Raw genomic sequence first — 26,925 nt, 5'->3', positions numbered from 1 at the left:
GGACTTTGATCTCTTTGTACCACACATTATTTGTTCATACCATGGCAGGAAGTTTTCACTTGGAAACTTATTTGGACGACTCGCTCACTCCCCACTATTCTAGCCAAAACTTGCTCACAACAATTTTTGACATACTGAACATTGCATGTCAAAACAATCGTGTTGATTGCTGTCAGCTCCGGTGATGAAATCGGTCCAATATTTGGATTGTCAGCAAATAAACAAGCCATCAAGCGTGAGATTCAGTGACTATCGAGGCCCCCGTCACAGACATTTAGTGTTTAACTGGAACCGGCACAGAGGCGCTTACTGTTCATGAGGCTCTTTTTCGCATCGTCATCAAAAAAAAAAAAAAAAAAAACACTGCCGTAGACTCGCTATCTGGCCAACGTTTTGGGTCTTGAGTCAGCAGATCTCCGAACTGAGAGCCACTTGATGATTAGCTTTGCCCCCCATTTGCTTTGCGCCTTTGCACAGCCAGAAGCTGACGGGAGCACATCAGCCTGCCGCACTGCATCAAGACTTTTAAAGTGATTGCCGACATATTTCATGCCACGGAAATGAAAAATCAATCTGCATTGCAATGATGGAAAAACAAAACAAAAAAAAAAAACGGTAAAAAAGCAAGACTCATTTATCTAGCCCGTCACTAGTCAGCACTTTTAGCCATTGGCAATCTTATGTATTCAGATTTGATATCAATATGGATCATTGGGGCCGTCCGTCCGTCCGTCCGTCCGTCCGTCCATCCATCAATCCATCCATCCATCCATCCATCCATCCATCCATCCATCCATCTGTCCATCCGTCCGTCTTTAGCATTTTTAGTACATGTATTTATTTAAGAAAGCCAGGAAGGAAGGAAGGAAGGAAGGAAGGAATGAGGGAAAGACAAAAGGAACAGAAGGCAGGACAGGAAAGAAGGAAGAAGGGTGTTCAGGAAGGAAAAGATGTCAGAAAACAAACAGGTCTTTGTGGAAAGAAGGCATTTGAATGGGAAGGAAGGAAGGAAATAAATGAAAGAAGGAAGGAAGTAGGGAAGAAAGTCTTGCTTGTGGATGCCACTCGTCTTTTTTTTGGCCCACGAGAGACCATTTGAACTTCACCAAATGAAAAACAAAGCACTCGAATGAAATCCATATTCCACAAACACAATATTAAACTGAATACTGTGTTTAGAGGAGTGGGTGTGCATAGATCATATTGTAAAGAACATTTTTGACTTGACTTTCCTGTGCAGACCTACTTTGGGCCCAGCATGTTATCAGGCTGTAATATTGTCAGGTGTGTTTGCGTAACCTCACTTGATACGCCTTCCTCCGATTATTGGCTATCACGTTACCATTTTGCTGCCTTTGCATTTCCGAACACCACGCTCACGGAGCGTGCACATGACGCGCGCGCTCGAGCGTGGTGATTTAGGGTGCGCAGTGGCGGCTCAAACGCGGGAATGTGCTTGCGCGCCGTTGAGCAGCGGAGCAGAAAGGCCGCCGCTGTGCATCCGGGGCAGCGCGATGGCCGCGAGGCACCCGCCCATGCCATAACCCCCTTCAAATGGCATCCCGTCACAATGCTGAAATGTCTGTCAATGCGTAGTCAAACAGGCTCAATTTTTTTGGGTTTTCTATTTGTTTTTTCCCTTTTAGCCGTATTGTACTGAGCAGCCAGGACACAGACATGTGCATCACTTTTGCCATGACACTTTTTTTCCTCCAAAGTTAACAAAATTGAAATAAAGCTAAAAAAAAAAAAAAAAAAAAAAAAAAAAAAAGACTGCTCCAATTGTGTCTGAGCAACACATAAAATGACTAAAAACATCGAATAAAAAAAAAAAAACAAGAAAAAAAACTGAAAAATATATTTTTGCCTGAGTACGTAGCTAGTTAGCTTAGGATGCTAAAACAATAATTTTCTTAATTTTCCTGCAAGCCGCTGCAACTTGTTTGAAGAATAAAAAAAAAAAATAAAAAAAAATAAACCAAAATGTTTGTGATTAATTTGTAGAAAGTATAAAACCAAAATAATTTTTTATAAACTCGCTACATCTTCTCTTTTGTTTAAGATGTTGCTATAAAAATAAATAGCTCCTAAATAAAATAACCTGATTAAATTTAACTAAAAATAAAGTTCAAAATCATTTAAAAAATAATAATTGCACACTTTTTTGTTTTAGCATCAGTCTTAGTTTTTTTTCTCTCACATTATAGAAAGTAAACTGCTACTGAGGAAAAACAATATAATAAAACTGTAAATAAAAAAAAAAGTACTAAGTATTTTGGAAAACAATTATTTTCTTGTGCATATAGCTAAAATCAAACTAGTAAGGTAAGACACTTTTTTTCTTCATTTTTTCTTTATTTTTCTAAAGCTGCTGCACTTGCCCTGAAGTTGAATTAAATTACTAAAACAAATTAACAAAAAAAATATTTGTAATTTATCTCCACTCAACAACAACAACAAAAAAATACAAAATAATCAAATTAAATAAAACAGAAACTCAATATGCTGAAGCTACTACCCACTATAAAGCAATAACTGATTTTATTTTATTTATTTATTTATTTTTTATGAAGCTGTTGTGCCACCCCTACCGTCCCATGCTCCGCAAAGATTGTCGCTGGCCTACCTGCTCAAAATAAACCCTTCCCTTGAGGCTGCTAAGAAAAAAAAAAAAAAAAAAGGCGAGCTGGCTAATCGCGTTAGGCAGCACATACATAACGTCTCAAATCAGTCTGGTGTACTTTTCTGGCTTCCTCCAGCAACAAAGGCGCTCAGTGAGCATATCAGACGGCCTTAATGAAGTGCCTGTGAGCAGCACATCCACTCTGTGTGTGTGTGTGTGTGTGTGTGTGTGTGTGTGTTTACTATCAATCCGCCCTTGTGTCTACAGCCGGCGACGTCCAGTCCTCCCCCCCGCTGCTTGCCTCACCATCGCACACAATCGCTCACATTTACAGGAGCCAGGACGGAGGGAAGGTGGCAGGAAGTCGCTTATGTGCAAGTCTCGAGTCAGAACCTTCGAGTGTCCATCAGCAACCCGTAGAGATTCGCACATGAGACACTTAGCACAGAAATGGCACCCTTCTGTTATTAAATAATAGCAAAAAAAATGGATGGCTTGATGGATGGAACACACGGCTGGCCAAAAATAAAAAGGTTTGATCTTCCATAAAAAAACAAAGAGGAAGCATCTGCACGGCCTGCTGCTCCAACACAATCACGGACCTAACGCGCGCACGAAAAAAAAAAAAAGTGCCGTGGAAAGAGAGAGAGAGAGAGAGAGAGAGAGAGAAAGAGGGAGAGAGAGATATTTATCAACATTGAAAAACTTTAAATTATATTTATTAATTAGTAAACAATGTGACCTCTGACCTGTATAACTCAACTGAGAATCAATCAATCAATCAATCAATCAATCAATCAATCAATCAATCAATCAATCAATCACATTGAAGAACTAAATCATTTGAACTTTAGTTATTGTTCATCACATACTTTAAAGGAATACTTCACTTATTTATAGCAATAAAAAGTTAATATTTTGTCTGTAATTAATTTGATACTTTCATTATTTTTCAGGTACAATTAGAACCTTTAAAAACACATTTTGCAACTTGCTGTCGACTGAAAATGACATCACAAGGGCTCAGGTAACCAATCACAGCTCAGCTTGTGAATGTCACATGACTAAACCTAGAAAACAGGTGAGCTGTGATTGGTTACCTGGGCCCTTGTGATGTCATTTTCAGTGACAGCAAGTTGCAAAATGTGTTTTTAAAGGTACAAATTGTACATGAAAAATAATGAAACTATCAAATTTATTATAGGCAAAATATCAATGTTTGACTGCCAAAAATGGCGAAATAAGTAAAGTATCCCATTACATAGTGGCAGGTGTGTACTGGCTCCCATTTAACACGGGTTCAAATATGGGCTAGCGTAGGGATGCTCAATAATATCGATGGCCGATAATGACGTCACCCAGATAAACCAGATATTAAAGGAACCCGCTGATAATAATCAACATGCCACGTTGGTCCATCTGTTGTGTTTGTGGCTCAAGTTGTGCCCAATGCCTCAACCCCTCCCCTCTCCTATGGTAGGTGTTGCATATTGGTGACGTCATAATGTGTGCAACCTTGTGTTGACAGATGATGCATTATGGCGACATGACTGTTTTGTTTTGGCAAACTCAAAATGAGTTACTGGTTGTCTTTGAAGCAGAGATATCAATACAATTCGGCTTCATGGTACTTCACACGATGTTTCAATGTATTTGTTGGCCTTATAGTAGGTCTCAAACGTATATTTGTATTCAAGTTAACTTTGCAAACAATTATTGGTTTATCGGTTATCAACATTGGCGCTTTCTAAATTACTAGTTTATCCTATCGGTTGAAGATAACATTCTCGTGCATCCCTAGTCTAGCCGCAAATAAAGGTTCTAGTCCAGAGGGAATGGTCTAGTCCAGATATAAGAGTGTCATACAAAGCGGAGATTCTAGTCTTGAGAAAAGACTGTTGTTCCCAGAAAGGGCCCTAGCCCCGAAAGAGACGTTCTGGTGCCAACATAAGGTTTCAGTCCACGGTAAGGTTTTTGTCCTGAGAGAAAACTGTTGTCCCAAGGGAGGGTTGAAGTCCCAATGGTAGGTATTAGTCCCAAGAGAAGATACAAAGTCTGAGGGAGGGCAATGGTCAGCAATATAGGGTGTAATCCCAAATCAATGTTCTAGTCCCAAAGAAAGGTTCTGTCCAGAAAGAAGGTGCTAGTCAGAGGTTTTAGTCCCAAGGGAAGGTTCAGTCCCAACCAGACAAAAAACTTCCTAGACCCAGAAGGTTTGAGTCCTGACTGAAGGTACTTGTCCTGAAAAACGTTTTTTTTCCCCAAAAGATAAGGCTAGCCAAAGAAAGTTCCTCAGTCTGAGAGGTTCTAGACCTGAGAAAAGGTACTAGTCCCGAGAAAACGTTTTCTAGTCTTGACAGAGGATTGTAGTCCAGAGGGAATGTTCTAGTTCCAACCAGACAAAAAACTTCCTAGACCGAGAAGGTTTGAGTCCTGACAGAAGGTACTAGTCCTGAAAAAAGGTACTACCTGAAAAAAGGCTTTATTCCCAAAAGATGAGGCTAGCCAAAGAAAGTTTCTCAGTCAGAGAGGTTCTACTAGTCCCAAGACAACATTTTTCTAGTCTTGACAGAGGATTGTAGTCCAGAAGGGAGGTTCTAGTCCCAAGCACAGGCTGTAGTACAGAAGAGATAAGTTACTAGCCCAATAAAAGGGTCTAATCACCAATGTAGGCTCTTGTCCCAAATTAAAGGTCTCATCCCAATTGAAGTTTCTAGTCCAAATACTAATTTCAAGAACCAGATCCTGACATGTACAAATGACATGTGACTTTTTGAATTAAGAGTAGTAACATTTACATTTTCCTGATTTTGATATTCGAATGATAAAGCGAAATGGTGGAGGAACAATGAAGAAGATAGATGAGCAGAATATTTCACGTCAACTTTTCCAAGGCTACACAATAAAAAGTTCAAACTGGCGACGTGATTTGGTCGTATGTTTTGGAAAGACCCGTGTGGGGTAGCACCTGTGTTGGGGTTACACAAAGTTAAGTGTGTGTGTGTGTGTGTGTGAACAGGGGCATAGACGGGCCTCGCCTTTAAGGGCATATTTGTCCTCGCCCCTTAATCAGACGAATGAAAGCTCGGCATTCTCCGCCGAGCTGGGAATTCAGGGAAGGCATATTTACCAAACACACCCACACTCAAGTGCGTGTGTGTGTGCTAACGTCAAGGTGTGTAAAAGTCCACCTGTGTGATGTGCACCAGTGAAATGTGCCCCCCCGCCCCTTTCACAAGAAGCAAAGTGCACGTCGACACACACAGGGAATGTTGGTCTCCGTGAGATGACTGAACACGACATCCAGTACAAATGATATGTCGATGACCTCCGCCAAGGCAACAAGTGGACTTTTAATCATGGTTGGCAAGCAGAAAAAAAAAAATACTTAACCAATTCACACAAAACTTAAAGTTACAGTGACGTTTTTTTTGTTTTTTTGGCGAGGTTTAGGATAAAAATGAATAATGTGCCATCGTAGTAGCTTGACATAAGAGCTTAATTTGTTCTGTGACCAAACTCATAACGCAAATTACTCAATTTTCCTATTTGAAACGAATGGACACAATGCTCCTTATGTAAAGTCTGCTGTTTAAGTAGCCTAATAAAAATAGTGTAATATCTTACAATCTACATTGTATTTTGTTTATTAAAATATTCCTTATTATCTACAACTTTTTAAACATTTTTTTAATATAAAAATTCATGTGATTTCTTATATTATTCCACTTTTTAAACATAGATTTAACATATTAAAATAACAAATGAAAAGAAAAAAATAGAGTGCTAGCTTACAACATTTAACTTTTTAAAAACTTTTTTGGATTTAGAGAAGATATTTTGAGAGAATAAAAATCTTTTCAAAAGCAAATTTTACCAATAATAGTATGACAGCTATTGAAATTAATTAAACTAAAACAAACTATTTAATCATATAATGTTTTTTCTAACTTTTAATTTATTTTCAAACAAAAAATAATATATTGACATTCATTTTAAAGTTGTTGTTTTTTTTAAATATAAAAGCGGTATGATCTTTCTATAAACATTCAACATTTGAACTTTTTCTCGTTAGGTTCTTATGTAAGACATTTTTCTTAATATCATTAAGACAAAACAAGGCCAGAGCCATTTGAGTGGTAAAACCCCACTTTTAGCGAGTGGTTGAGAAAAGTTCAAGTCGACACATAACATCGAAACAAAACAAAAACAAGAAGCAAAAGGCTCATTTAGGAGCGGAGGTGTTAACGGCTTCTTTCCTCACGCTCTTTGTCGAGGCGTCGAACGCATCTTTCTTCGGGGAAGGGGATTGCGCCATGCGGGGACTATAGTGAAGCTATTTCAAATGAGCATCGTCATTTGTCTCAAAATGAGGATAAAGAATATATGCATCGTCTGTCTGCATGTGGTGCAACTGTTTTTTGGTCCAAATTTACAATAAGTGGTTGAAAGGTTTCCAACTACTTGTACAACCATCACGATGCTAGTTTTGTTAACCTGTTTCTGCAATGTTTGTTCCATTCATTGATTGATTGGAAGTTGATTACGGCACAAAACCAAATCTATTGGGGATTGTTGGAAAGGCAAACCCCAGTTTTTTTACTAGCTAGTTGTGTAAATGTCCTCTTTGCACCCGTGCATTTTTTTTTTTTTTTTAAGCAGTTTATCTTTCATTGTAGTCGTTGCCCAACGGTACAATTAAATGCATACACAGCTACTGTTTATCAAAGAGCATCGGGGACATTTATAGATGCCTTCTCTTTTTTTAAGCTGATAAGAATCTTTGCAGTGACAAATACAAGGTTGTAAATCACAAAAAGGGGAGTAACCGAATAACAGGTGTGAAGAGGAAACTGTTTGTCTCCCCGTGTGGGTGGCTGCATTGTATTGTGTGTGTCATTATAAAAGGTGTTATTGTCTTTTTTTTACCTCCTGTTATGCGGCTCAAATGAACCCAGTAAAGCTGAAGAAAAATTACTTAAAAAATGCAAAAACAAAACAGTAGGATAGCCTTGCTCTTCTTGTTTTATTGTATACTGTATTTTTTCTTAAGCATGTTAGCATCGATGGACCTTTACTGGGTTGTATCTGTTGACTTTGATCCGATCCGACTGTGTGAAATGAATCCTGTCGGTGTTTTCCCCGACCATAAATACAAAACAACTGGAGCTAAACGCCATCACACCTTTCCTTTGGGGGTTGTTGCTGACAAGGCGACGATTACACTATCAAATGTCACCTCTGTTTGGAGGAAGAGGAGCCTGTGGCCATTTTTTGGGGGTGTTGAGTGGGAAAGATTAGTGCTGGGAAACCAGTTGTTGCAAGGAGGGAGGAAGACAGGTGAGTTTTAACAAGCCTCCAAGCACTGTGCTGAGAATAACTTCCTCCCTCATGCATTTGCAAAAAAAAAAAAAAAGATAAGCCACCAACACCAGTTTATCTAGTGGTGGACACGTCTTTTATAACAAGATCGACGGAAAACGTCTCAAGGACCCATGCCGGAAACACAACAGTAAGTCAGCTATTTTCGTTTGAAACATTTTTTTTTAGTCCATCCAAGCTTCCCTTCTTGAGATCCAATATCATGTGACCTCCAGCAGCTGCTATGTCAAAAACAATACAGACAGGTGAGACTCTCATCAGCCGTGGCTTGTCTTTGAACGTCCGTGGGGCTTCATTGGAGAAGCTGCAAGTGACGGCAACGCACCCATTCCACAGATGAGGCAGCAGGGCACAAACCCCTATGTCAAACACAACACTCGATAACAGGAGGGGGGCAGGGAGGGAATTGTTTTTTTGCCGCATACCTCCTGCAGGTGTACGGCCGCTTTGGCCTTCTTCATGCAGGATATGAGAAGGACCCCGCTGATAACCTCTGTTTAGCTTGACTTACTTCAGGCGTCCACAGGAGGAGGTTGAAGGGAAATGTTTTCAAAATTAACCCAGGTGAATGCAGGCTCTGGTAGCCAAAGTGCTGCCAACAGGGTTTGGAGAATCCAGGCCCAGAAAGTAGAAACCCTGCTACTGTTTGGCTTTAGCCAAAGGTGAACGAGTTCATCTCCACCTGTTGAGTAGACACACCTGTGGCTAATGCCAAACTGCTTCAGGGTTTTTACTTTCTGAACCTGGATTCCCCAACCTTGGCCATCAATGAACTTCTGGCTCTAGCTTTGTTCAGCCTTGACTTTTTATCAGAACATCTCTGCTGGGAGCATAGCCAACAATGAAGCGTCACATCGATAGCCTGTCGGATTAGTGATGCAATTCAGTGAAGGAGAATCACGTGGAATGCGAGGAGACCAGTCTGTCACACAATGAAACATTTGTGCGACGATCAGTCACAGTCAGCCACCAAGATCACGAGGGTGACTCGCGACATTCTGGAAAGGCACAATGACACTTCACTGGATAGCACACTACAGATGATTACTGGGAACCTTAGACACCGCCTTGAGGCTGTTGCTATGATAAGTCAGTGAGGTTGCAATTTGTCTGTGTCAGATCTGCCTCGTAAACATATGCAACTCAACAGAACGAACGTCACGAAATGACATCCTGCCCAAGCACACTAATGTATAATATAACAATTAGGCACCAAAATTAAATATAATCAAATAAGAGAAGGTTCTACTCGTCCAAAGAAAGGGTCTAAGCCCTGAGAGTCCAGAGATGATTTTTGTCCTGACAGGTTGTCCTGAATGAAGGTACTAGTCCCAACAGAAAGGTGTCATTCCAAGTAAAGGTGTTAGTTATGAGACAAAGTAATATTCCTGAGAGAAGGTGACAGTCCCAAGTGAAGTTACATGTCCCAAGTGAAGGTTCTAGTCTAGTCGTGTTGAGACAAGGGACTTGTCTTAAGAGATGGTTTGAGGCCTGGGAATGATGTTCTCGTCTGAAGAATAGATTCGCGAGAAGGTCCAAGACCAGTGAGAAGGTTGTATTGCCGACAGTTGTCCTAAAAGAAGGTTACAGTTCCAAAAGAAGGTACTAGTCCCAAGATAAGGTACAATATTAGATACTAGACACGAGCGACTGCTAAAAGAAGGTTGTAGTTACTGAGAGAAGGTTACAGCTCCAAAAAGTTTTAGTTTTGACAGAAGGTCTAGCCCGGGAGATATGGCTCTAGTCCCAATTGAAGTCCAGAGAGAAGGCACTAAACCTGAGAGATAGCACTAGTCCAGAGATATCTAATCTTTCCATGCTGTCACTGCTTATTTCAGTGGAAACCGAAGTAGACAAACAGTAGACACAAACTCACCTCGGCTCCAGAGTACTTGTCCGTGCAAGTCACCAGGTCATCCAGAGACACATTTTGAGCCACAGGCATGTTCACAAATTGGAGGCGAAAAATTTCCCGTCGGGTTGGAGCATCTGGGAGAGGAACGTAGACGATTCGGTCGAGGCGACCTGGACGCATCAGGGCCTGCGGGATGGAAAGAGGACATGGGGAATAAAGCGCTACTCTTTGAGGGCTGACTCAAAAATGTCTACGAATGCTTTGAAAATTCAGCCCCTAGAGCCAGTTTCATGAAGCAACATGGCATTTGGTACACGTCTACTATGAATAGATCAAAAATCAAGTCTCACCAAGACATGCCTGAAAAGAAACAGGCACATTTTGTTTGGAAAGGACATTTTAGAGTCATTTTGGCTTTCAAGATGAATTTGGCTGAGATACAAATTTGTATACTACATGGATGAGCGACGCACAAAACATGAACCTCTGCACAAGACAAAGATTCAATTTCATTTTATAGTCATTTTGGCCATTTACAGAGCTATCCTCGATGACTTGCCTTGAAACTAAATTCTAATAAGCATTTCATGTGCTTCAATAGGTGCTACTGTTTTGGTTAGCAATGGCATTCAAATGGGATCTGCAGTTATATATTGTCCTAATAGCATTTAAGTATGGCAATAATTAGTTACTAAATATTATAATTTTCCCCAGAGGGCAATAGTGATGCGTCTCTGAGGGGGCATTTGTTAATCAAGAGACAATGTTGATAGTACATAAGGAAATGTATAGTATATTCTGCTCTGGAATGAACAATAAACCATTGGTTGGTCCACTGTAAGCCCTCCACAATGTAGAGCTTTGAAAGTTCAGCCCGCATCTATGTGAGTAGGTGCCACTATATCCAGACTTCAGAATTAACTACACTCCTCAGCTAAAGTGAACTAGTTAGTCCACTTAAGCGGCCGCCAAGTTGGCGTTACCTGACTGATGCTCCACTTCCTATAGATCATTTCTGTGTGACCCCAAAACAGTTCCTAAGTAGCCGAAAGCCGCGGCTGTCTCCCTTGTCAGACGTCGTTAAGTGGCAGGCGCCTCTCCAACGCAGACAAGCAGACGGACAGACAAGTGCGCCCGTCTCCGAGAGCGCCACTCAACCGTGCACAGAAAAGCCTGGCCTGAAAAATAATGCGACAAAAATTCATTTTAAAAAAAGGAATATAGTAAAAATCCCGACAAGTTATAATACTTTCATATTTTTAAGGAAAAAATACTTAAAGCAAGTGAAATGCTCGAACAAAAACAGCCTGTTAAGAAGTATCCCGGAAGACAAAGAACAAGCATATTTAAATATTGGTTATATTTTAGTTTTTGCACTGTGACAACTACGCCGCCTTCTGATCCACAAGCTGTCCAGATTGGGAAATGGACATGGTGAATTGTTTTTGTCAAACATCTTGAAATCGATGCGGAATCCGCAGGAAAATAAGCATCAATTGGTGATGACAGTTTCATTGTTGTTCTTGTAGGATGGAGCCTCTTGCCGAGGCCCAGACGGGCCGGCTCACCGCGGTGCTGCACTCCACAAGACGGGAGACGCGAGACATGCGGGAGGTCGTGTCAGGAGTGATCAGCCAGGCCAGACCAGGAATTTTTTTTGTCCTCTCACTGGCACGCTTCATCGTAACACACAGTGTTTTTATGGGAACAACTTCAGCTCATCTATGACATGTTAACATTTTGGCTAATAAAGCAACCTAGTTCCCAATTATCCAAAAAGTAAGTACAAAGTAAGTTAATTAGTAAAACTTAGTTAAGTTTTAAAGCAAATTCTTAAGTATGTTCATAAGCGCATTGTAAGTTTGTAAAAAAAAAAGAATGTTCGTAAGTTAGGAATCTGTCAGTAGGTTTGTAAGTTCATTTGCCAGTTTCAAAGAAAATTTTTAAATAAGTTTGCCAGTAAGTACATTCCTAAGTTCGTAAGTAAGTTCATTTGTAAGTTTGCGGCTAAATAAATAAGTTCGTAAGCAAGCTAATTCATAAACGCATTAGTCTTTAAATAAACAAGTTCGTAAAGAAGTTCATTGCCAAGTATGGTCGGAAGTTTGAAAGTAAGTTGACAAGTTTGTGCAAATTGATAATTATGCTAGTTCACGTTACTTACATAGTAAATAAGTTTATAAGCAAATACCTTCGTAAATAAGTTAGTTCCAATTAAGTTCCTAAGTAAAAAAGAAGGACGCAAAGTAAGTTTTTAAAATCTAAGAAAGCGGTCAGTAGGCAAAGATCCATCGATCCATCGATCCATCGATCCATCCATCCATCGATCCATCCATCCATCCATCCATCCATCCATAGCAAGTCCAGCTTTGGTTACCATGGCGATTGGACCATTGCTTGAAAGTGTTTGAAAAACTTCCCTCAGCGTAGCTGATAAAGTCATGAGCAGAGAAGCCATTATGTACAGTAAATTACACTGACTGCTATATCACAGCAGGGAGCAAATCCAGAATGAGCTGCTCAGAGACACATTTTTAGAAATGGACTGCTGTTTAATTTCATACTTGACAGGTGGGCAGGCACTCCAGAGATCCAACTGTCTGTACGAGCAACTAAAAAGTAAATTTTCCATAATATGTCACCTTTCAAGTTTGACTCCAAGTCCAAAAAAGTTTGAAAAGACCAGTCTGAACTAAAACATCAAGCTTGGTTGTGCTCCTCGAAATTCCCCCTGCGTGCAAAGCATGCAGGACGCAAGCGCCAGCCTTTTGTCTACGGTTTCCTCATTCCCCCTCTGGATAAGCAATTTCCATTTCACAGGGCGTGATGGACACTTTTCCAGCCTTTTATCTGCTGTTTTTCCTGTGTTAGCACGCGGAACACGAGAGGCTGGAACATAAGCAGTTCGCCTCAGGGAACCGCAGTGTGGCCCGGCACTGACAAAAGGAACAACCGATCACCAAAGGAAATCTTCTTGTTTTTCAGGTCTTGGGATTCTTCCACTGCCGGCTGTGGTTGTTAGAGACCATCGACAACGGTACAGAAAATAGAATGTATAATTGTGGAAAGAACATACATTAGTTGTTGATCAAGAGCTGGAGAAGTTGGAGAACCTGACTACGACAATTCTAAAACATGAGCTAAATTTCAAAGCCAAGGGCAAATATAAATCCGGGTTTGTTGCAATGTTGTCCTCGCTTCCATCTCAGTGGCTTCAACTGCGATATCATAATTAAGCTAATTTATATAATAGGGCCCCCACATTGGCTTTCCATAACTTGGTAGCTCGGTAGGGGAGCGATCTGCCATTATTAAGTGGAAGTTCGTCAACGCCAAAATGAAAAAGAATAATTTCTGGTTCTGTTTATAAAAAGGACTAAAATCTGCAAATCTAACGGATGAAATTTCTGATCCAGCCATTAGGTGCCAGTAAAGTCCATCAATCAATGCTTGAAAACGGCTAAATAAACAAAGAAAAACCCAAGTCTGTTTTCTTTAGTGGGTAAATTTTGTGTAAATGGTTATGCAATTTTGGAGTCACACTGGTTCAACGTGAATACATAATTTCAAATTAACTAGAATGTCCCTCCGTCAAGTGTAGACAAAGTCAACTGTGAGGAAAGACGTGCTAACTGCTCATCTGAAACAAAATTCGCACAGTAACAGGCTGACCATTTTTTGAACGATCCTGCTCGCTAACAAACAAACACAACCTCTATGTGGAGGGCAACAACAACCCCACTAAGCCCAATTTGTCACAGCTCTTCCCGCACATTAGTGAGCATTGCCGGTGCTTTTGTTTGCGGGAGGTGAGGTCGGGGGCATTTCGGGATGGTGACCAGCCGGGGGCACTTCCTGAGTTGCGCTCCCTGGCACAATTGTCAGTGCAAACCCGCTAACCTCGTGCTGGCAGATGCTCCCAAACAAGGAACAAATGCACAATTCATTGACAGGACTTTGCTCATGAGACAAGTTAATGAATTGTGGTGCAAAAATATCATCAATGTGTGTGACGGTTGGCTTAATTACATTTCTCTACATCAAAAACAAAGAATAAAAACATTGTGGGGTTTTGGGGATCTGGACTGGATTAAAGGCATTTCAATTCTTTTCAACGTTACAAGTTTGGTCACGGAACAAATTAAAATCATAATTTAAGATACCGCATGGTGATTAGGGAGTAGGGAGTGAGCCAAACTCCAAGATATTTCAAGCTGGGGACTTGTTCAAGTTGCAATCCATCTTAGAATAATATGTTCAAATCAGTGGGCTCAGCAGGACCTCGTCTGGTCAACAAACCATCCCAGAGAAGCTACGGTAGAAACTTCCTGACGTCCGGGCTCCGAGGATTCCGTGACACAGAACCTCAGCTTCCAGACTGTTAAACTCATCTGACTGCCCTAGAGGGAGGGAAGGGCTTTCCAACCTCCTCCCCTTGCCACCCTCCCTCCTAACCACCCATCCGACATTTCCTGCTCTCAAGGATCTGAAAGGAGTGGCGACGGGGGGTACCTTAAAAGACAAATACTTGGCGAGCTGGTTTGTTTCATAACCCAAAGTCTCAGTGCCCCAGACAGACCACTTGACAACCCAGACAAGTGGCGTGGTCCCTGGTAGACATCGTGGACAGACGTCAATCCTCTGCTGTCCCGTTACAGGTCTAGGTAAGGATTCCATCCACCTTGTTGCACTTCTGACATGAATGCCGTCACTACACGTCAGCCACAAGTAATTAGAAATGCCTCCAGCGAGGAAATGTGCTTCTATATGACGGGAGAAGCACAGAGAGGCTGCCAGAGGATGTGCAAACCTGATTGGAATGGCAGACTGAAATTGGAGATCAAACCCTCCCGTTCTTACAGCCTCTAAAAGATGCCGTTTTATTGGCTTTTCCCCAATGATGGGCAATTTTACACCTTTTGTGGTAATATAACCGCAGGAACTCAAACGGGACACCACCGTAAGACTATTTCAACAACGCCAGGTTCTGACTGTGAAAACCAACACAGTTTCAACAATACACGCATTCACAAGGTTGAACTGATTGGTTGACTAATCGTGAGATGCCTGGACACTGAAATGCCCTGCTTGCACTGGCTTCTGCGCTAAAAAAAGGAAAATAACAACAGCGGTCATTCCAGACATTCCAAATAATCCCTCATGACAGACGACTTCCTGTCTAGGAAGACCCTCAAGACCTCCTTGCACAACACGGAATGCCGAGAATCTTCAGTTCACAAGTGTTGCTGCCGAGGGAATTCTACCCCTCCCTCAGCTACGAGTGTACAGACACACACCACGCTGTGTCTTCTTCCTCAATGGCACAACTGATATTCTTAGACCTACGTAGGCCTCGGTATGCAATTCATATGTACAAGTTTCCTTCTAAAAACTTCGGAACATGACAGGCATGACACAACCACCATGTATACCTGGAAATAGCAATTAAAAATGTGTCTACTTTTGAGCACAAAGTAACATTGCTGTTCTGAAAAAAATACAGGGATGTATGTTCAATTTGTGATGTGCCACCATCACCAACATTTGGGGGTCTCCCAACCCAGAGGTTGTGGGTACGATCCCATGCCATTGTGACCACTATGAAGCATCCTTGAGCAAGATACTGAACCCCCAATTGCTCCTGATGCAGCGTCATCAGTAGGTGACTGGGTAGTTAAAATGTAAAGCGCTTTGAGGGCCTTGTAAGGTGGAAAAGCGCTATATAAATCAAGTGCCATTTACCATCACATCAGAGCTTGTAATTAACCCAAAGCTAATGTAAGGAGTAATTAATTTGCTTTATTTGCGCACCACTCCCATGTACACACTTGATAGAACATAATTTATGGCAAAATATTTGGTGGAGCCCAGTTTGAGAAGCGCTGCTTTCAGAATCACTGTACATTGTTTACAGCTGCGGGCTTGCCCGCGGAGACACGAGTGGACTTCCTCGGCTGAAGGCATTCGCCGTATGCGGTTTCCTAACCTGTCCGCCCGCAATCCTCGGAGGCCTCGATGAGTCACACCGGCTGAATGAAGGGCCACCCCAAATTTCCGCTATGGGAACCGACCAGTACTGTATACTTAACATCTGGAACCCTTGAAGTACCTAATTTTCTCAACTAGTGGCCATCCCCATAAAAGATGCTATAACCAAACCATATTTTATTTGTTCCATTCATTTAATATTTATTTATCCAGGTAATTCCATTGAGAACCAAATTTCATTCATGACGCCAACCTGGCTGTAGACAGCAGAGTAAAACAAAGTAAAACAAAATAAAAGCAAAAATATAAATACTAAAAATACCTTAGTCCAATGCCTTTTTAAACCCTGTTGCGAACCAAAACAGCAGTACCCACAGAAGTGTGTAAATAGTCTCACAGATGAATTAGTATGTTTTTTTTTAAATACACTTGCTTAAAAAAAGTAACTGATATCCAAATAACATAACTAGAGGTCTAGAAGAGGTCCAAGTGGTTCGACTAAAAAAAGTATCTACACCTACATGGTGAAAAAAAATACCCTTTTTAGCAAAATTGTTGGATATTTATGATTGAGATTGCGATCACACATTAATGACTTAGTTATGTGAACGTATTGCTCATTATATTTCATACTCGCACACGTAAACCGGCACAAATTAAGTGCAAGAAACGAAGTGTTGATTGAAATGACTTTGACGGGACGAGCTAATGATGCTAATGACGCGTGTGTTGATCTCTCCCTGAGGCTCACCACCATTTGATCACATTCTACAAAATGGACGACTTGTACCGACATGCACCCATGTTCCGTTCACACCTCAAATGGCTTTTTAGAGGTCCTTCAAGGACCATACCAAATTTAGCAGAACATGATTTGAGTCACAATCGTAAAAACATTATAACAGAAGAATGGAACGATGACTTGCGATGTTGTGAAAGCACCTTTAAATGCGCCGTGTCGCTTTTGCGTAGCAAGCGTGTGATGTGTATGTGATGTTATGCTTCCTGAGCGCGTTTTATGCTGTGTCATCATCACACCCCAGTTGTAAAAATAAACCCTATGAATAATATAAACACTAAAAATACATACACACATTCTACATGTATGCAATACAATCCAAGACATACTTAGTTTTATAAACATCCCCAATGCTAACGCTAGCAATTAATGTAATATTCCACGGAGAGCTAACAGAAAATTAGCATTGTGTACCGGGAGTGATATTCACAAATATTCACACAGAAAGGCTGTATTACCAAAAACAGACAGTTGACACTACTCAAATGTATATATTTTGGCAAATATGTGAAAAAGGAGTTATATATAAATAAAGCTCTGTCGTGGCTTTCTTCTTCTACTTTTCTTATATTAACGTGTGTACTCCATGCATGCACAGCACAACACTGCCCCTTAGAGGCCAAGGGACGCACAGAAGGAAGAGCTATTAGCTATTTTTTAAATTTATTCTTTTTTGTATTGCTATTATTTTAATGTATTATTATTTTACTTCTTTATTTATTTGCTGGTTGCTCTTTCAAGTTGTATTTCCGTTGGATTTTAGTAGTCAAACATTTTAGCTTTTAAATCAATGAGTAATTGTGATTTCAATATTATTTAAGGTCTTTAGAGTTTCCACTATTTTTCCAATATATAACAAGAGTCCACTAAAATAAGTTATATATTTTTATTATAGTGAATGGACATTTTTTTTAAATTTATATATATTTTTAAAGACGTGTACACATCTGAGCTCTTTTAGCTTTTATGGTATGTGTGCGTGACAGAGGGGTCACACTCATATGGACACTATTTTACAAAGGGGCCCTGACAAAAGGGCGATTGGGGGCTAATGAGGGACACCCACTCTCCACTTGTTTCCCCGCAATTCAACCCCCGGATGTGTCAAAACAACTAAAGCAATAAAAACTGCTGGGGGAAAAAACAAAACAAAACGCAAGATTATTATTACAGGAGGGTGAAGAAAAGCAGAGGAAATGAGAGCGAGGCCATGTTGAAAAGTGGACTCTTTGGAGGCCATCATCATTTAAAAAAAAATAAAAAATGCAGCAGTAAAGTGTCTGCCATAAAACACATGTATGTTTGTTTTACAAAGAGCTGTTTCCTGAGAGCTGTCCGCAGTTCTCTGCTGGCTTTTTCAAGGGAACTGGCCTTCAGTGTGAACGTCTGCCGGTTCCTGTGGGCACCCTGAACATTCCTGACTGGACTGGCGTGGAATCAACGCAAGGCTGTCTGGCCAACAGCGCACAAAACACACATTCTTCATTAATTGAGCTCGAGCTAAGCGGCAAACCCCTCGACGCGGGCTGGCCAATCACAGTGTAGCGGGGAAAGGGTATAGGCTGGCCAATCACAGCGGCTAAACGGAAAGGCACACCTTGGTCGGCTCCAAGGTAAGCAAATGGAATTGTGTGTGAAATAATGCTAGGCTATTGTTAGCCCAAGCATGTTTCATCTAACCAAATGCTAAAGTTATGCTAAGCCTAAAGTTATGCTAACATTTTGCTGACACTCAGTATCAAGACTGCTTTAATAGTTCATTTGGCAGTTGTTCTCCCTGAAATGCTTATTTAATATGTATTTATTCATTGAAAAAACAAGCTTTTAAACTAAATATTGGCATATTATTATTATTATTATTATTATTATTATTATTATTATTATTTTTATTTTTATTATTATTATTTTGCAAAGGATAAAAGAAAAAACAATCATTGTTTCAAAAAACATTTTTATGGAGCGAACATTTTAGAAAACTATTTTAAATAAAAATTGGTTAATTGGTTGTAATTCATAAACTAAAAATATTTGTAAAATATTTTAAGCAAACATTTTTCAGCAAGCACGTTCAGTACAATCAATACTTTTTAGTATTGATTTGGTGAGGTTAAAAATGACTTGGGCAATTGTGCTATTAGGCTAACAATTACACATTACAAATACATTAGTTGGATAAAATAATTCGTTAGTTAATTACAATTTATTGTAATTAATGCAGTTGGAATAAGAGTTAATTATTTGATCTTTTTTTTTTTTTTTTTAAATTATGTGTCAACTGTCGATACCACAGTCCCTATGGAAACCAACATTAGTCTCTAAAATGTATTGTATGTTAGTCCTAAATGCAATTGACAAAGCTTCGCATAAAAATAAAAAAAACATAAAGTATCTCTCTAATTGCTGTCTCTCTCGCATACAGACACATACTGACACGCACCAACATAAACAGCAGTGCTGCTGAGTGACACAACCGACTCGGCCGGATCCGTTTCCACTTCCGTGAAATCTAAACATTGGTTTTTGTTTACCCTCATCCTGAGCTGGGACTGGAGCCCAGCCTGGTGTGTGTGTGCGTGCGTGCGCATGTGTGTGTGTCTCAAGCGAGAGGAAAACAAGAGATAAAAGACAAATCAAGATTTTTGAACAACTTACTACCACATGGCACATTATACGAGCTAGATGCGAGATGTGCTGCATTTTTTGCCTTGTACTGAAAAAAAAAAATAGGCGGAGATGCAAGTCTTGGGACTTTAGGCTTGGAGGAGGGACAGGACACACAAAAAGAAAAATTCCCCACCCAGCATGTGAAAACCTGTGTCAGATTTCCTCATAGACAAGGTCACCCTCTCTCCGTGTCGCCTCAATGCCTCCACTCTGGAAACCCAATCTGCTGCCGCAAAAAAAAAAAAAAAAAATAAAAAAAATAAATAAAAAAGCGTTTTTGTCACAGCAGAAAACTTGAACCGTTTCCCCCCAGTAGGTGTCCATCATTCCACTTTTTAGTTGCGTGTGTTTTCATCAAAATGAGCTCAGTTGTTCCCTTCAAGCTGCCTCCCTAACTCAGTAACTTGCTTGCTCGCCATTCACACACACACACACAAAAATAATGTTTTTAAGGTAGCGGTCTATCATGCACTTTTTGTGACAATTCCAGCATCATGAACAGTAAAAAAAAACAAAAAAAACAAAAAACTATTCAATGTTTACTTCCAAATTCTGCCAAATTCCCAGGCAAAATGGAAGCACATTTTCAGACATAATCCATTATAAGCAGCATATCACGCACTATATCATGAGAATTCTAGCACCACGAGCCAAGTAAAAGCACTCCCATTCATGTCTAAGGCATCCCTGCTAACTTTGAAGCATTTTTTTTTTTTTTTGCAAATTTGAGTCAAAATGAATGCCCAGCAACATAACATGCACTGTCATGATTATTCCAGCACCAAAAACAGGCTCAAGTCACCCATATTATTCATTTAGCCAAGCCCGAACAAATTCCCAAGTAGCTTATTTGCAAGTTTTGATCAAATGAAATGACAAGGAGGTTATCATGCACTGTCATTATGATCCAGGTCAAAGCCCTGCTATTCAGATTGTAGCCAAGCCCTATTCAATTCCGAAGAAGAAAAAATAAAAAACATTTTTGGTCAAAATCATCCCCAAGCAGCCTATCATACACTGTTGTGACAATATGAGTCCATGGGGAGTTCTAATGTGCTCCCAATTGGATTTATTCCCACATTTGTAGGTCAAAATCGCAGCCTATCTATCATACACTATCATGAATTCATCCATCAACAAAACTTTTATACATGGGAAAATATGTCATTCCCTTTATGGTAAGGTAAGAAATCCAGCTGGAAACGATTGAAGTGTGCTTTTTCCCTTTTTGGAGGCAAGCTAGGCTATCATGCACTGTCATGACGATTGCTGCATCACAAAAAGACGTCAAAGCACTCCTATTCATGTCTCAGACAAGCCCAAGCAGATTTTTGGACTTTTAGAGTCCCAATGAATCAGATGGAAACAGCCTATCACGCACTGTCAGGAATTAAGAACTATATGTGTTTTCTATTGAAAGTCACGGTGATCGGAGGAGTCAAGAGGGTCGAGCAAGAAGCAAAAAGAACACAGCACAAAGGAGCTCGTAATGAAGACAGGAAACGGGAGACGAGCGGAGGACTCGGGAGGCTTTCAGACAAGGGGCGGCCTTTCCGCAGCGTCGACCAGCGAGGACGACACTCGAGCCGTCTGAATGGGAATCGGATCATCTGTTAACACAAGGCTGGCTTGGCCCCGATGCTGACATGGATAGGACACTTCCTCTTACAGTTCCATGGGATGGTGGCACAAATGGTTGCCATGGAGACCAGCTGTTCCTTCCTACCAAAGGGCAACAGGTGGGGCTGCGCTAAAGTGCAAGCTAAAGCCCCTTTAACACTGCCTGTCCAATTAATGCAGTTTTGCTGTTCCGTGTGAAAGGTACCAACAGGAAGAAGGAAACTGCAGTTTTCATGTTTTGAGGTTATTTCCACAGATATTGATATTATCATGGATTTTTCACGTTACTCTTCTGGGTTCAACAAATTATTGGCTACCTAAATCAAAAGGTGTCAAAGTGGAGAGCGACCAAAATGAACTCATTTGCTCCCAAAAACGTATAAATATGTTCTATTTTAAATATTACCAGTGTCCCAAAGACGTATTTATACGTTTTTGTTTTTATGCTAGAGCATATACAAGGCTCTGATGCAGTCTCTGAAATGAAGAGAACAGTTGACGCAATGGTAGTTAATACAAAAACGGCCAGCTAGTGGCAGCTGAGTGTAAGACAACCAGGGCCATGTTGCAACAAGCTGTTTTCCCCACAATTGTAATTCTGAATAATGATCAAACTTAGTTATATTCTAATGCTAATTAATGCAAAACGGAATCAGATAGAAATATACTTTTTTGCTTCAGTGAAAATGACTGGGGGTAAAATGAGTTAATAATCTATCAAAATATTTTCAATTAACAGTGAAACTTAATCTGATTTTACCATTTCATATTTTCACACATTTGGGATCCAAATCAATCTTGATATTTGCAGCCTGTTATACACTGTCATTGCTACGTAGTGGATTGATGCAAAAAAAAAAAAAAATGCCTTCACCTTGGCAAGTCTGCATGATCAAATCCTAACACGCTCACAGCCTGAAACACTAAAAGTCATCAGCAAAACTCAACAGTCTACCTTTTGCACAGATGCACACATTTTACAACCAATTTTACATTGAAATGCACGTGATATTTGTAATGGCCTCAAGATTTTGTTCGATTCCCTTCGAAGTTTGTAGCCCTAAATCAAAAGCTGCTTTTCATTTCTACACACGCTCCGGCCTCCTCTTGTATTATTAAGTATCCAACCGGGGGGGGCGAGTGCACCACAACCCCAAAACTTCCCCTTTCCTCTGGAGGGGAAGCCATTTTATTGTGTTCCGCGGAGGGGGGGATAATTACTTGAATGAAAGGCTTTTCTCAAAAGCTGCGGTAATTACTAGATGCACGACGAGAGGCTGGCGAAGAAAAAGGAGGAGGAGGATGAGGAGGAGGAAGCGGGGAGGTACTGAAAGAGAACATGACAGGCAGGTATTAAAAGTCAACGGGTGAGGCAGGAAGGAAGCGGCGAGCGGGATGTGTTGTAACAGAGAAAAATGTTCAGCTGGAGCTTTGGGCCTGAGGGCGTGGCCTCGTGGACACCAATCACACATCTGCTCCTGGACTAACCGTTTGCTGATTTATACACCGACCTCTTTTTCTCAACGTCCTCATCATATTTGCCGAGCTGAATAATTCTTTCAGACAGTGCAAATTACATGCCGCACTTCCTGGCCGCTGGCTTGAGGAATGTCTCGTAGCGATGATGGAGGGATTGAAAGAACCGGTACTAGTTTTTGACCTCAACGACAGGCTGACGTAAACACACAAGGAGGTTAACGGAATAAAGTAATAAAGCCGAGCATGTATGAAACTGTAGTATTTGTGAGTTGAATGAGTGCCATTGAAAATGATTCATGTTGTCGGTTTCTGAGTGGAATTAAATTGCTAGCCACTTTTTTTTTTTTTTTTTTTTAAACGTGTCACTAGAGAGGTTGGAAAAGTTGATACATGTAGCAAACAAGCATACTTTTGTCAAGTAGCTATAGCATGCGGTTAGCTAGCTATGCCTACACCCTGAAAACGCATCTTTCGAGGATGCCACAATTTCGAGAACAGCTCTGTGATGTTATTAGCGCCTCTCGTCACGCTGTGGAAAGGCGCCAGGTTACAGTCCATATCGGTCACCAGAGATTTTAAGCGGATATATTTACACAGCTCTAACGTGTAGACCACAGGTGTCAGAGTCCAGTCCTCGAGGGCCTGAGTCCTACATGTTTGAGGTTTCTCTACTCCAACACACCTGACTCAATGATCAGGATCATTATCTGGCTCCTGCAGAGCTTGCTGATGAGCTTAAATGTGAATCAGCTGTGTTGAACGTGGGAAACCACTAAAACATGCAGGACCGGATTTTGACACCACCGAGCCAGCACCGAGCCACCACCAGCATCGTCCTTGACAACAAGGACGATGCTAGACAATGTAGCATCGATTTTTAGGGTCGTAGAAGTGATATTTGATTGACAGTTGACAGCCAAGAGTGTTTTTCATGATTTGGAAGATGATGGAACTCACAGGACCACCAGAATGATTTCTGAAGACAACAAAAAACATTTTGTCTGTTAATTTACAGAAAAAAATGCATCCAAACTAATCGAAACTTTATCATACAACAAAACAATGACCCACAACACACTGCCAACGCAACCAAGCCCTTCATGAAGGGGAAAAAAGTGGAAGCTGGCCTTAGACTGACCAAATCTATCTCCAGACATGAACCCAATCGCACCTATTTTGCCTCCTGAAGGGGAAACTGAAGGGAGAAACCCGCAGAAACAAAAAAGAACTGAAAGAGGCTGCAGTAAAGGCCTGGAAAAGCATTTCAATTTTCAAATGAAGAATGCAACACTCAATGGGTCACAGGGTTGACACAGTTATTGCAAATAAGTGTTATGCCACCAAATATGAAATATTATTCACTTAAGACAAATTAAAAAATGTTTCTTTCCAATATTTTTCACGACGTGTTTAATTAACGACATAATTGGCAAACAAAGACAGATAGAACGTAGGAAAACCGGAACTGAGATTCGAACGCTGAACCTCAGAACTGTGAAGCGGACATGCTAACCACTATACCGCCGTCCTGCCCAGGCAGCATGTAAGGGCCTGAAGTGAGATGTCAAAGTGTCAGTGAGACGTTGGCCTAAACGAACAGTTGTCAGTCGCAGCGCTAACGAGCATGTCCGTCCATCAAATGATCTTTTTACAGGCCATCAGGTATCATTTACACACTTTCCCCCCCTGGTAGATCCTGACCTTGGAGAATGGCCCCTTCAGATGCCCGAAGAGTCGACCCCCCCACCTCGTTACACGACCGAGCTTGTCAAAGGCTCGCCTGTTGAAGACCCGTGTGCGGGGGGGGGGGAGGTGTGCTCTTAGCTCGTTATGTGACACGCCGGGGAGACGGGCTACAGGAAGGTGAGGGGAAGAGGCGGGTGGGCATGCGGGGGCAACAATGGCTCCTCTCATGTCGGGAGGGCCCATCCGTTAAGTGTGTTTTCCTGCAATTTGAGAAAGTGGAATCTGGTCAAAATTGGTGTCCTCCTGAGTTCCGAATGCCTCGAGTTATGTGGCCGGAAGGGGTGGGCACTTTAACTGGAGGTGTGTACTGGGGGGGGGGTTCACCGGTGCTCTATAATCAATGCTTTGGACGGCAGCTCTCCATGGCGGTGCTCATAACATACACCACAAATGATTTTTTTTTTTTATTGCTATAAAAACATGAAACCTACTAAAAGAAAGATTAAAATCTCTTCTTTCATCTGGGAAAAAAAGTATATTTCCATCTGTTTCCGTTTTGCAGCAATTAGCATTAGAATATAGCTAAGTTTCATCATTATTCTCCAATTTATTTATAATGTGAGTAATTGAGCTTTTTTCCAACATGGTCCTGGTTGATCTTCACTCTGCCGCCACCTACTGGCTGGTTGTGTAATAACTACCATTTCTTCAACCGTTATTTGCAGTTGAGAGGGTGCTTCTGCATGCTCTAGCATGAAAAACATAAAAAAGGTATAAATATGTCTTTGGACACTTAAAACATTTAAAATAGAACGTATTTATATGTATTTGGGAGCAAATGAATTAATATGGAGCGACAGCCCGGTGACCAGAGATGGGAAACATAATGACAATTTCTACTTGAGTAAAAGTACAATTAGTTGTGTAAGAAACAACTTTGGTAAAAGTAAATGTACTCAAATAATTACTCAAGAAAAAAAAAAAAAAGTACAGGCTCTGAAAGGTACTTGACGAGTAGAATTAGAAAGTATCACCATCTTGTGATCTTTTATAAACGACAGTTGGCTTCACACAATCAAGATTTTTCGGGCCGATCAGTAATCGAATTTTTTCAAAAACAAAGGATCACCCATTTAATCAAAAAATGGAGTGGAATGGAATACATCTGTTTTAAAAACTTTTATATTTATGACCATTTGCAGGTGACAGGGACTGGCCCGGCCCACAAATAATGAAATTAATTAATTGACGTCACGTGAAATGCATGAGAACCTACCGCCCACCCCAGCCCAAAAGCCAAAAAACGCTCAATAAAATTCTGATTAACATTTAAAAATAACATGTAATATCTTATTTCGTGAAGCTGACCAATGATGTCCTTTATAGGGCAAGCTAAGACATTACAGGCGATCACTGAGTTGCATAATATGCTAAATATCGGCCGTTCCAGTCAATCAGATTGGTATAAAGTCTACTACAGAGTAATGCAGTTGCAAGCACCAAAAAACAAAACAAAAACAAAAACAAAAAACCCCACAACAATACAAACTTTGCAAGTGCACTTTGCTGTTGTGCCATGCTGGGCAGGGTGTGTTCAGTCACAGTCAAACAAAGCTGACCCATCCAAACGTAATAAAGACATTATGTAACACAATAACGCCATAAAATATAATACACAGAGAAAGTAATCAATGGAATACTGGCATGAGCAACCCTATCTTCACAAGTCATACTGTATATCCTCCTCTTATTTATTTTTTTTCAGTCTGACCTTGGCTTGGGCGCAGTGAAACCCAACACTGCCCGCTGCGAGCAGCAGCAGCAGTCTATTTCTGTATTTGTCTTACAGTAAAAATATGGCAAAAACCCCCCCAACCGCCCCCCCGTAATTGAATCGCGCTAGCCGGACGGAGACTGCCAGACGTGACCGCCTGCACGCTCCCGTCACGGCGGTTGAAGAACAAGCTGCTTAATAAGAATCATCATCTTGCGGCTAGCGCGCTTAGCACAATGTTTTTATAGGACTTTGCACTGCCAGGCTTTCAACGCCAAGTCCACTTTGGTGTTAGGACTTTCTCATAGCAAATTGCAGCACTAAAACAGATAGCATCAATGTATACATTTATTCAAGCAATGAATGGTAAAATTCAGCGAGATAAAAGTTGCTGAAAGGTGGACTTTTATGATATTCAAGCAACTTTAGTAGTCAACATTTTCACAGCTTTTTCACCAAGCTGCCGTTCGGTAAAAATGGCATCAAAACGGAACGGCTGTGGACAGCGGACCTCGCAGTTTTTCGTCATCGGCGGCAGTAGTAAGGTTATTAACATGAGTTTGAAATGATATTCATGTGTTTTTGATTAGAAAAAAAAAAACCCTCTGGAATATTGCACTTTCAAAAAACAAACGTCATTAACTCATTCCCTCGCAGCCATTTTCTCTGAAGCAAACCCGTTTCGCTCCCGGCTCGTATACTGGATTTTGACTGATTTTGCAAGGCCCACAAATTATTGTGCTCTATTGCTATAAAAACATGGAACCGACCAAAAGAAAGATTAGAGTCTCTTCTTTCATCAGGGGAAAAAAATATAGAGCTAAGTTTCATCGATATTCCCGTTCCTGGTGAAAACAGTCCAAAAGAGCTTGTTGCAACAAGGCCCCGGCTGATGCCCGTTTTTTGTAATAACTGTTTTGCTTTAAGCCACCTCTTAGTGTAAGAAGCTGTTACAAAGCCTTCTGTACGCTTTTGCATAAAAAAAACAATTAAAAAAAAAACAACAACAAAAAAAACGTATTCACACGTTTTTGGGAGTGAAGGACAAGGTTTTT

At 40.7% G+C, this 26,925-nt stretch overlaps 1 protein-coding gene across 2 annotated transcripts in view; it reads right to left on the bottom strand.

Annotated features, from left to right (window-relative positions):
• afg2a (AAA ATPase AFG2A) overlaps window positions 1-26,925 on the bottom strand; it is a 108,823-nt gene that overhangs the window by 3,716 nt on the left and 78,182 nt on the right. The window contains exon 16 of one of the 2 annotated variants that reach the window (XM_077531979.1): window positions 9,882-10,046. In XM_077531979.1, the coding sequence (XP_077388105.1) occupies window positions 9,882-10,046 (165 nt within the window). Of the gene's footprint in view, window positions 1-9,881; window positions 10,047-10,861; window positions 11,039-26,925 lie in introns of those variants that run through there. The other variant, XM_077531980.1, reaches the window with a different exon arrangement.

The sequence above is a fragment of the Festucalex cinctus genome, chromosome 9, assembly GCF_051991245.1.
Source record: "Festucalex cinctus isolate MCC-2025b chromosome 9, RoL_Fcin_1.0, whole genome shotgun sequence".
Lineage (NCBI taxonomy): Eukaryota > Metazoa > Chordata > Actinopteri > Syngnathiformes > Syngnathidae > Festucalex > Festucalex cinctus.
This window is presented reverse-complemented; position numbering and strand designations above follow the sequence as displayed.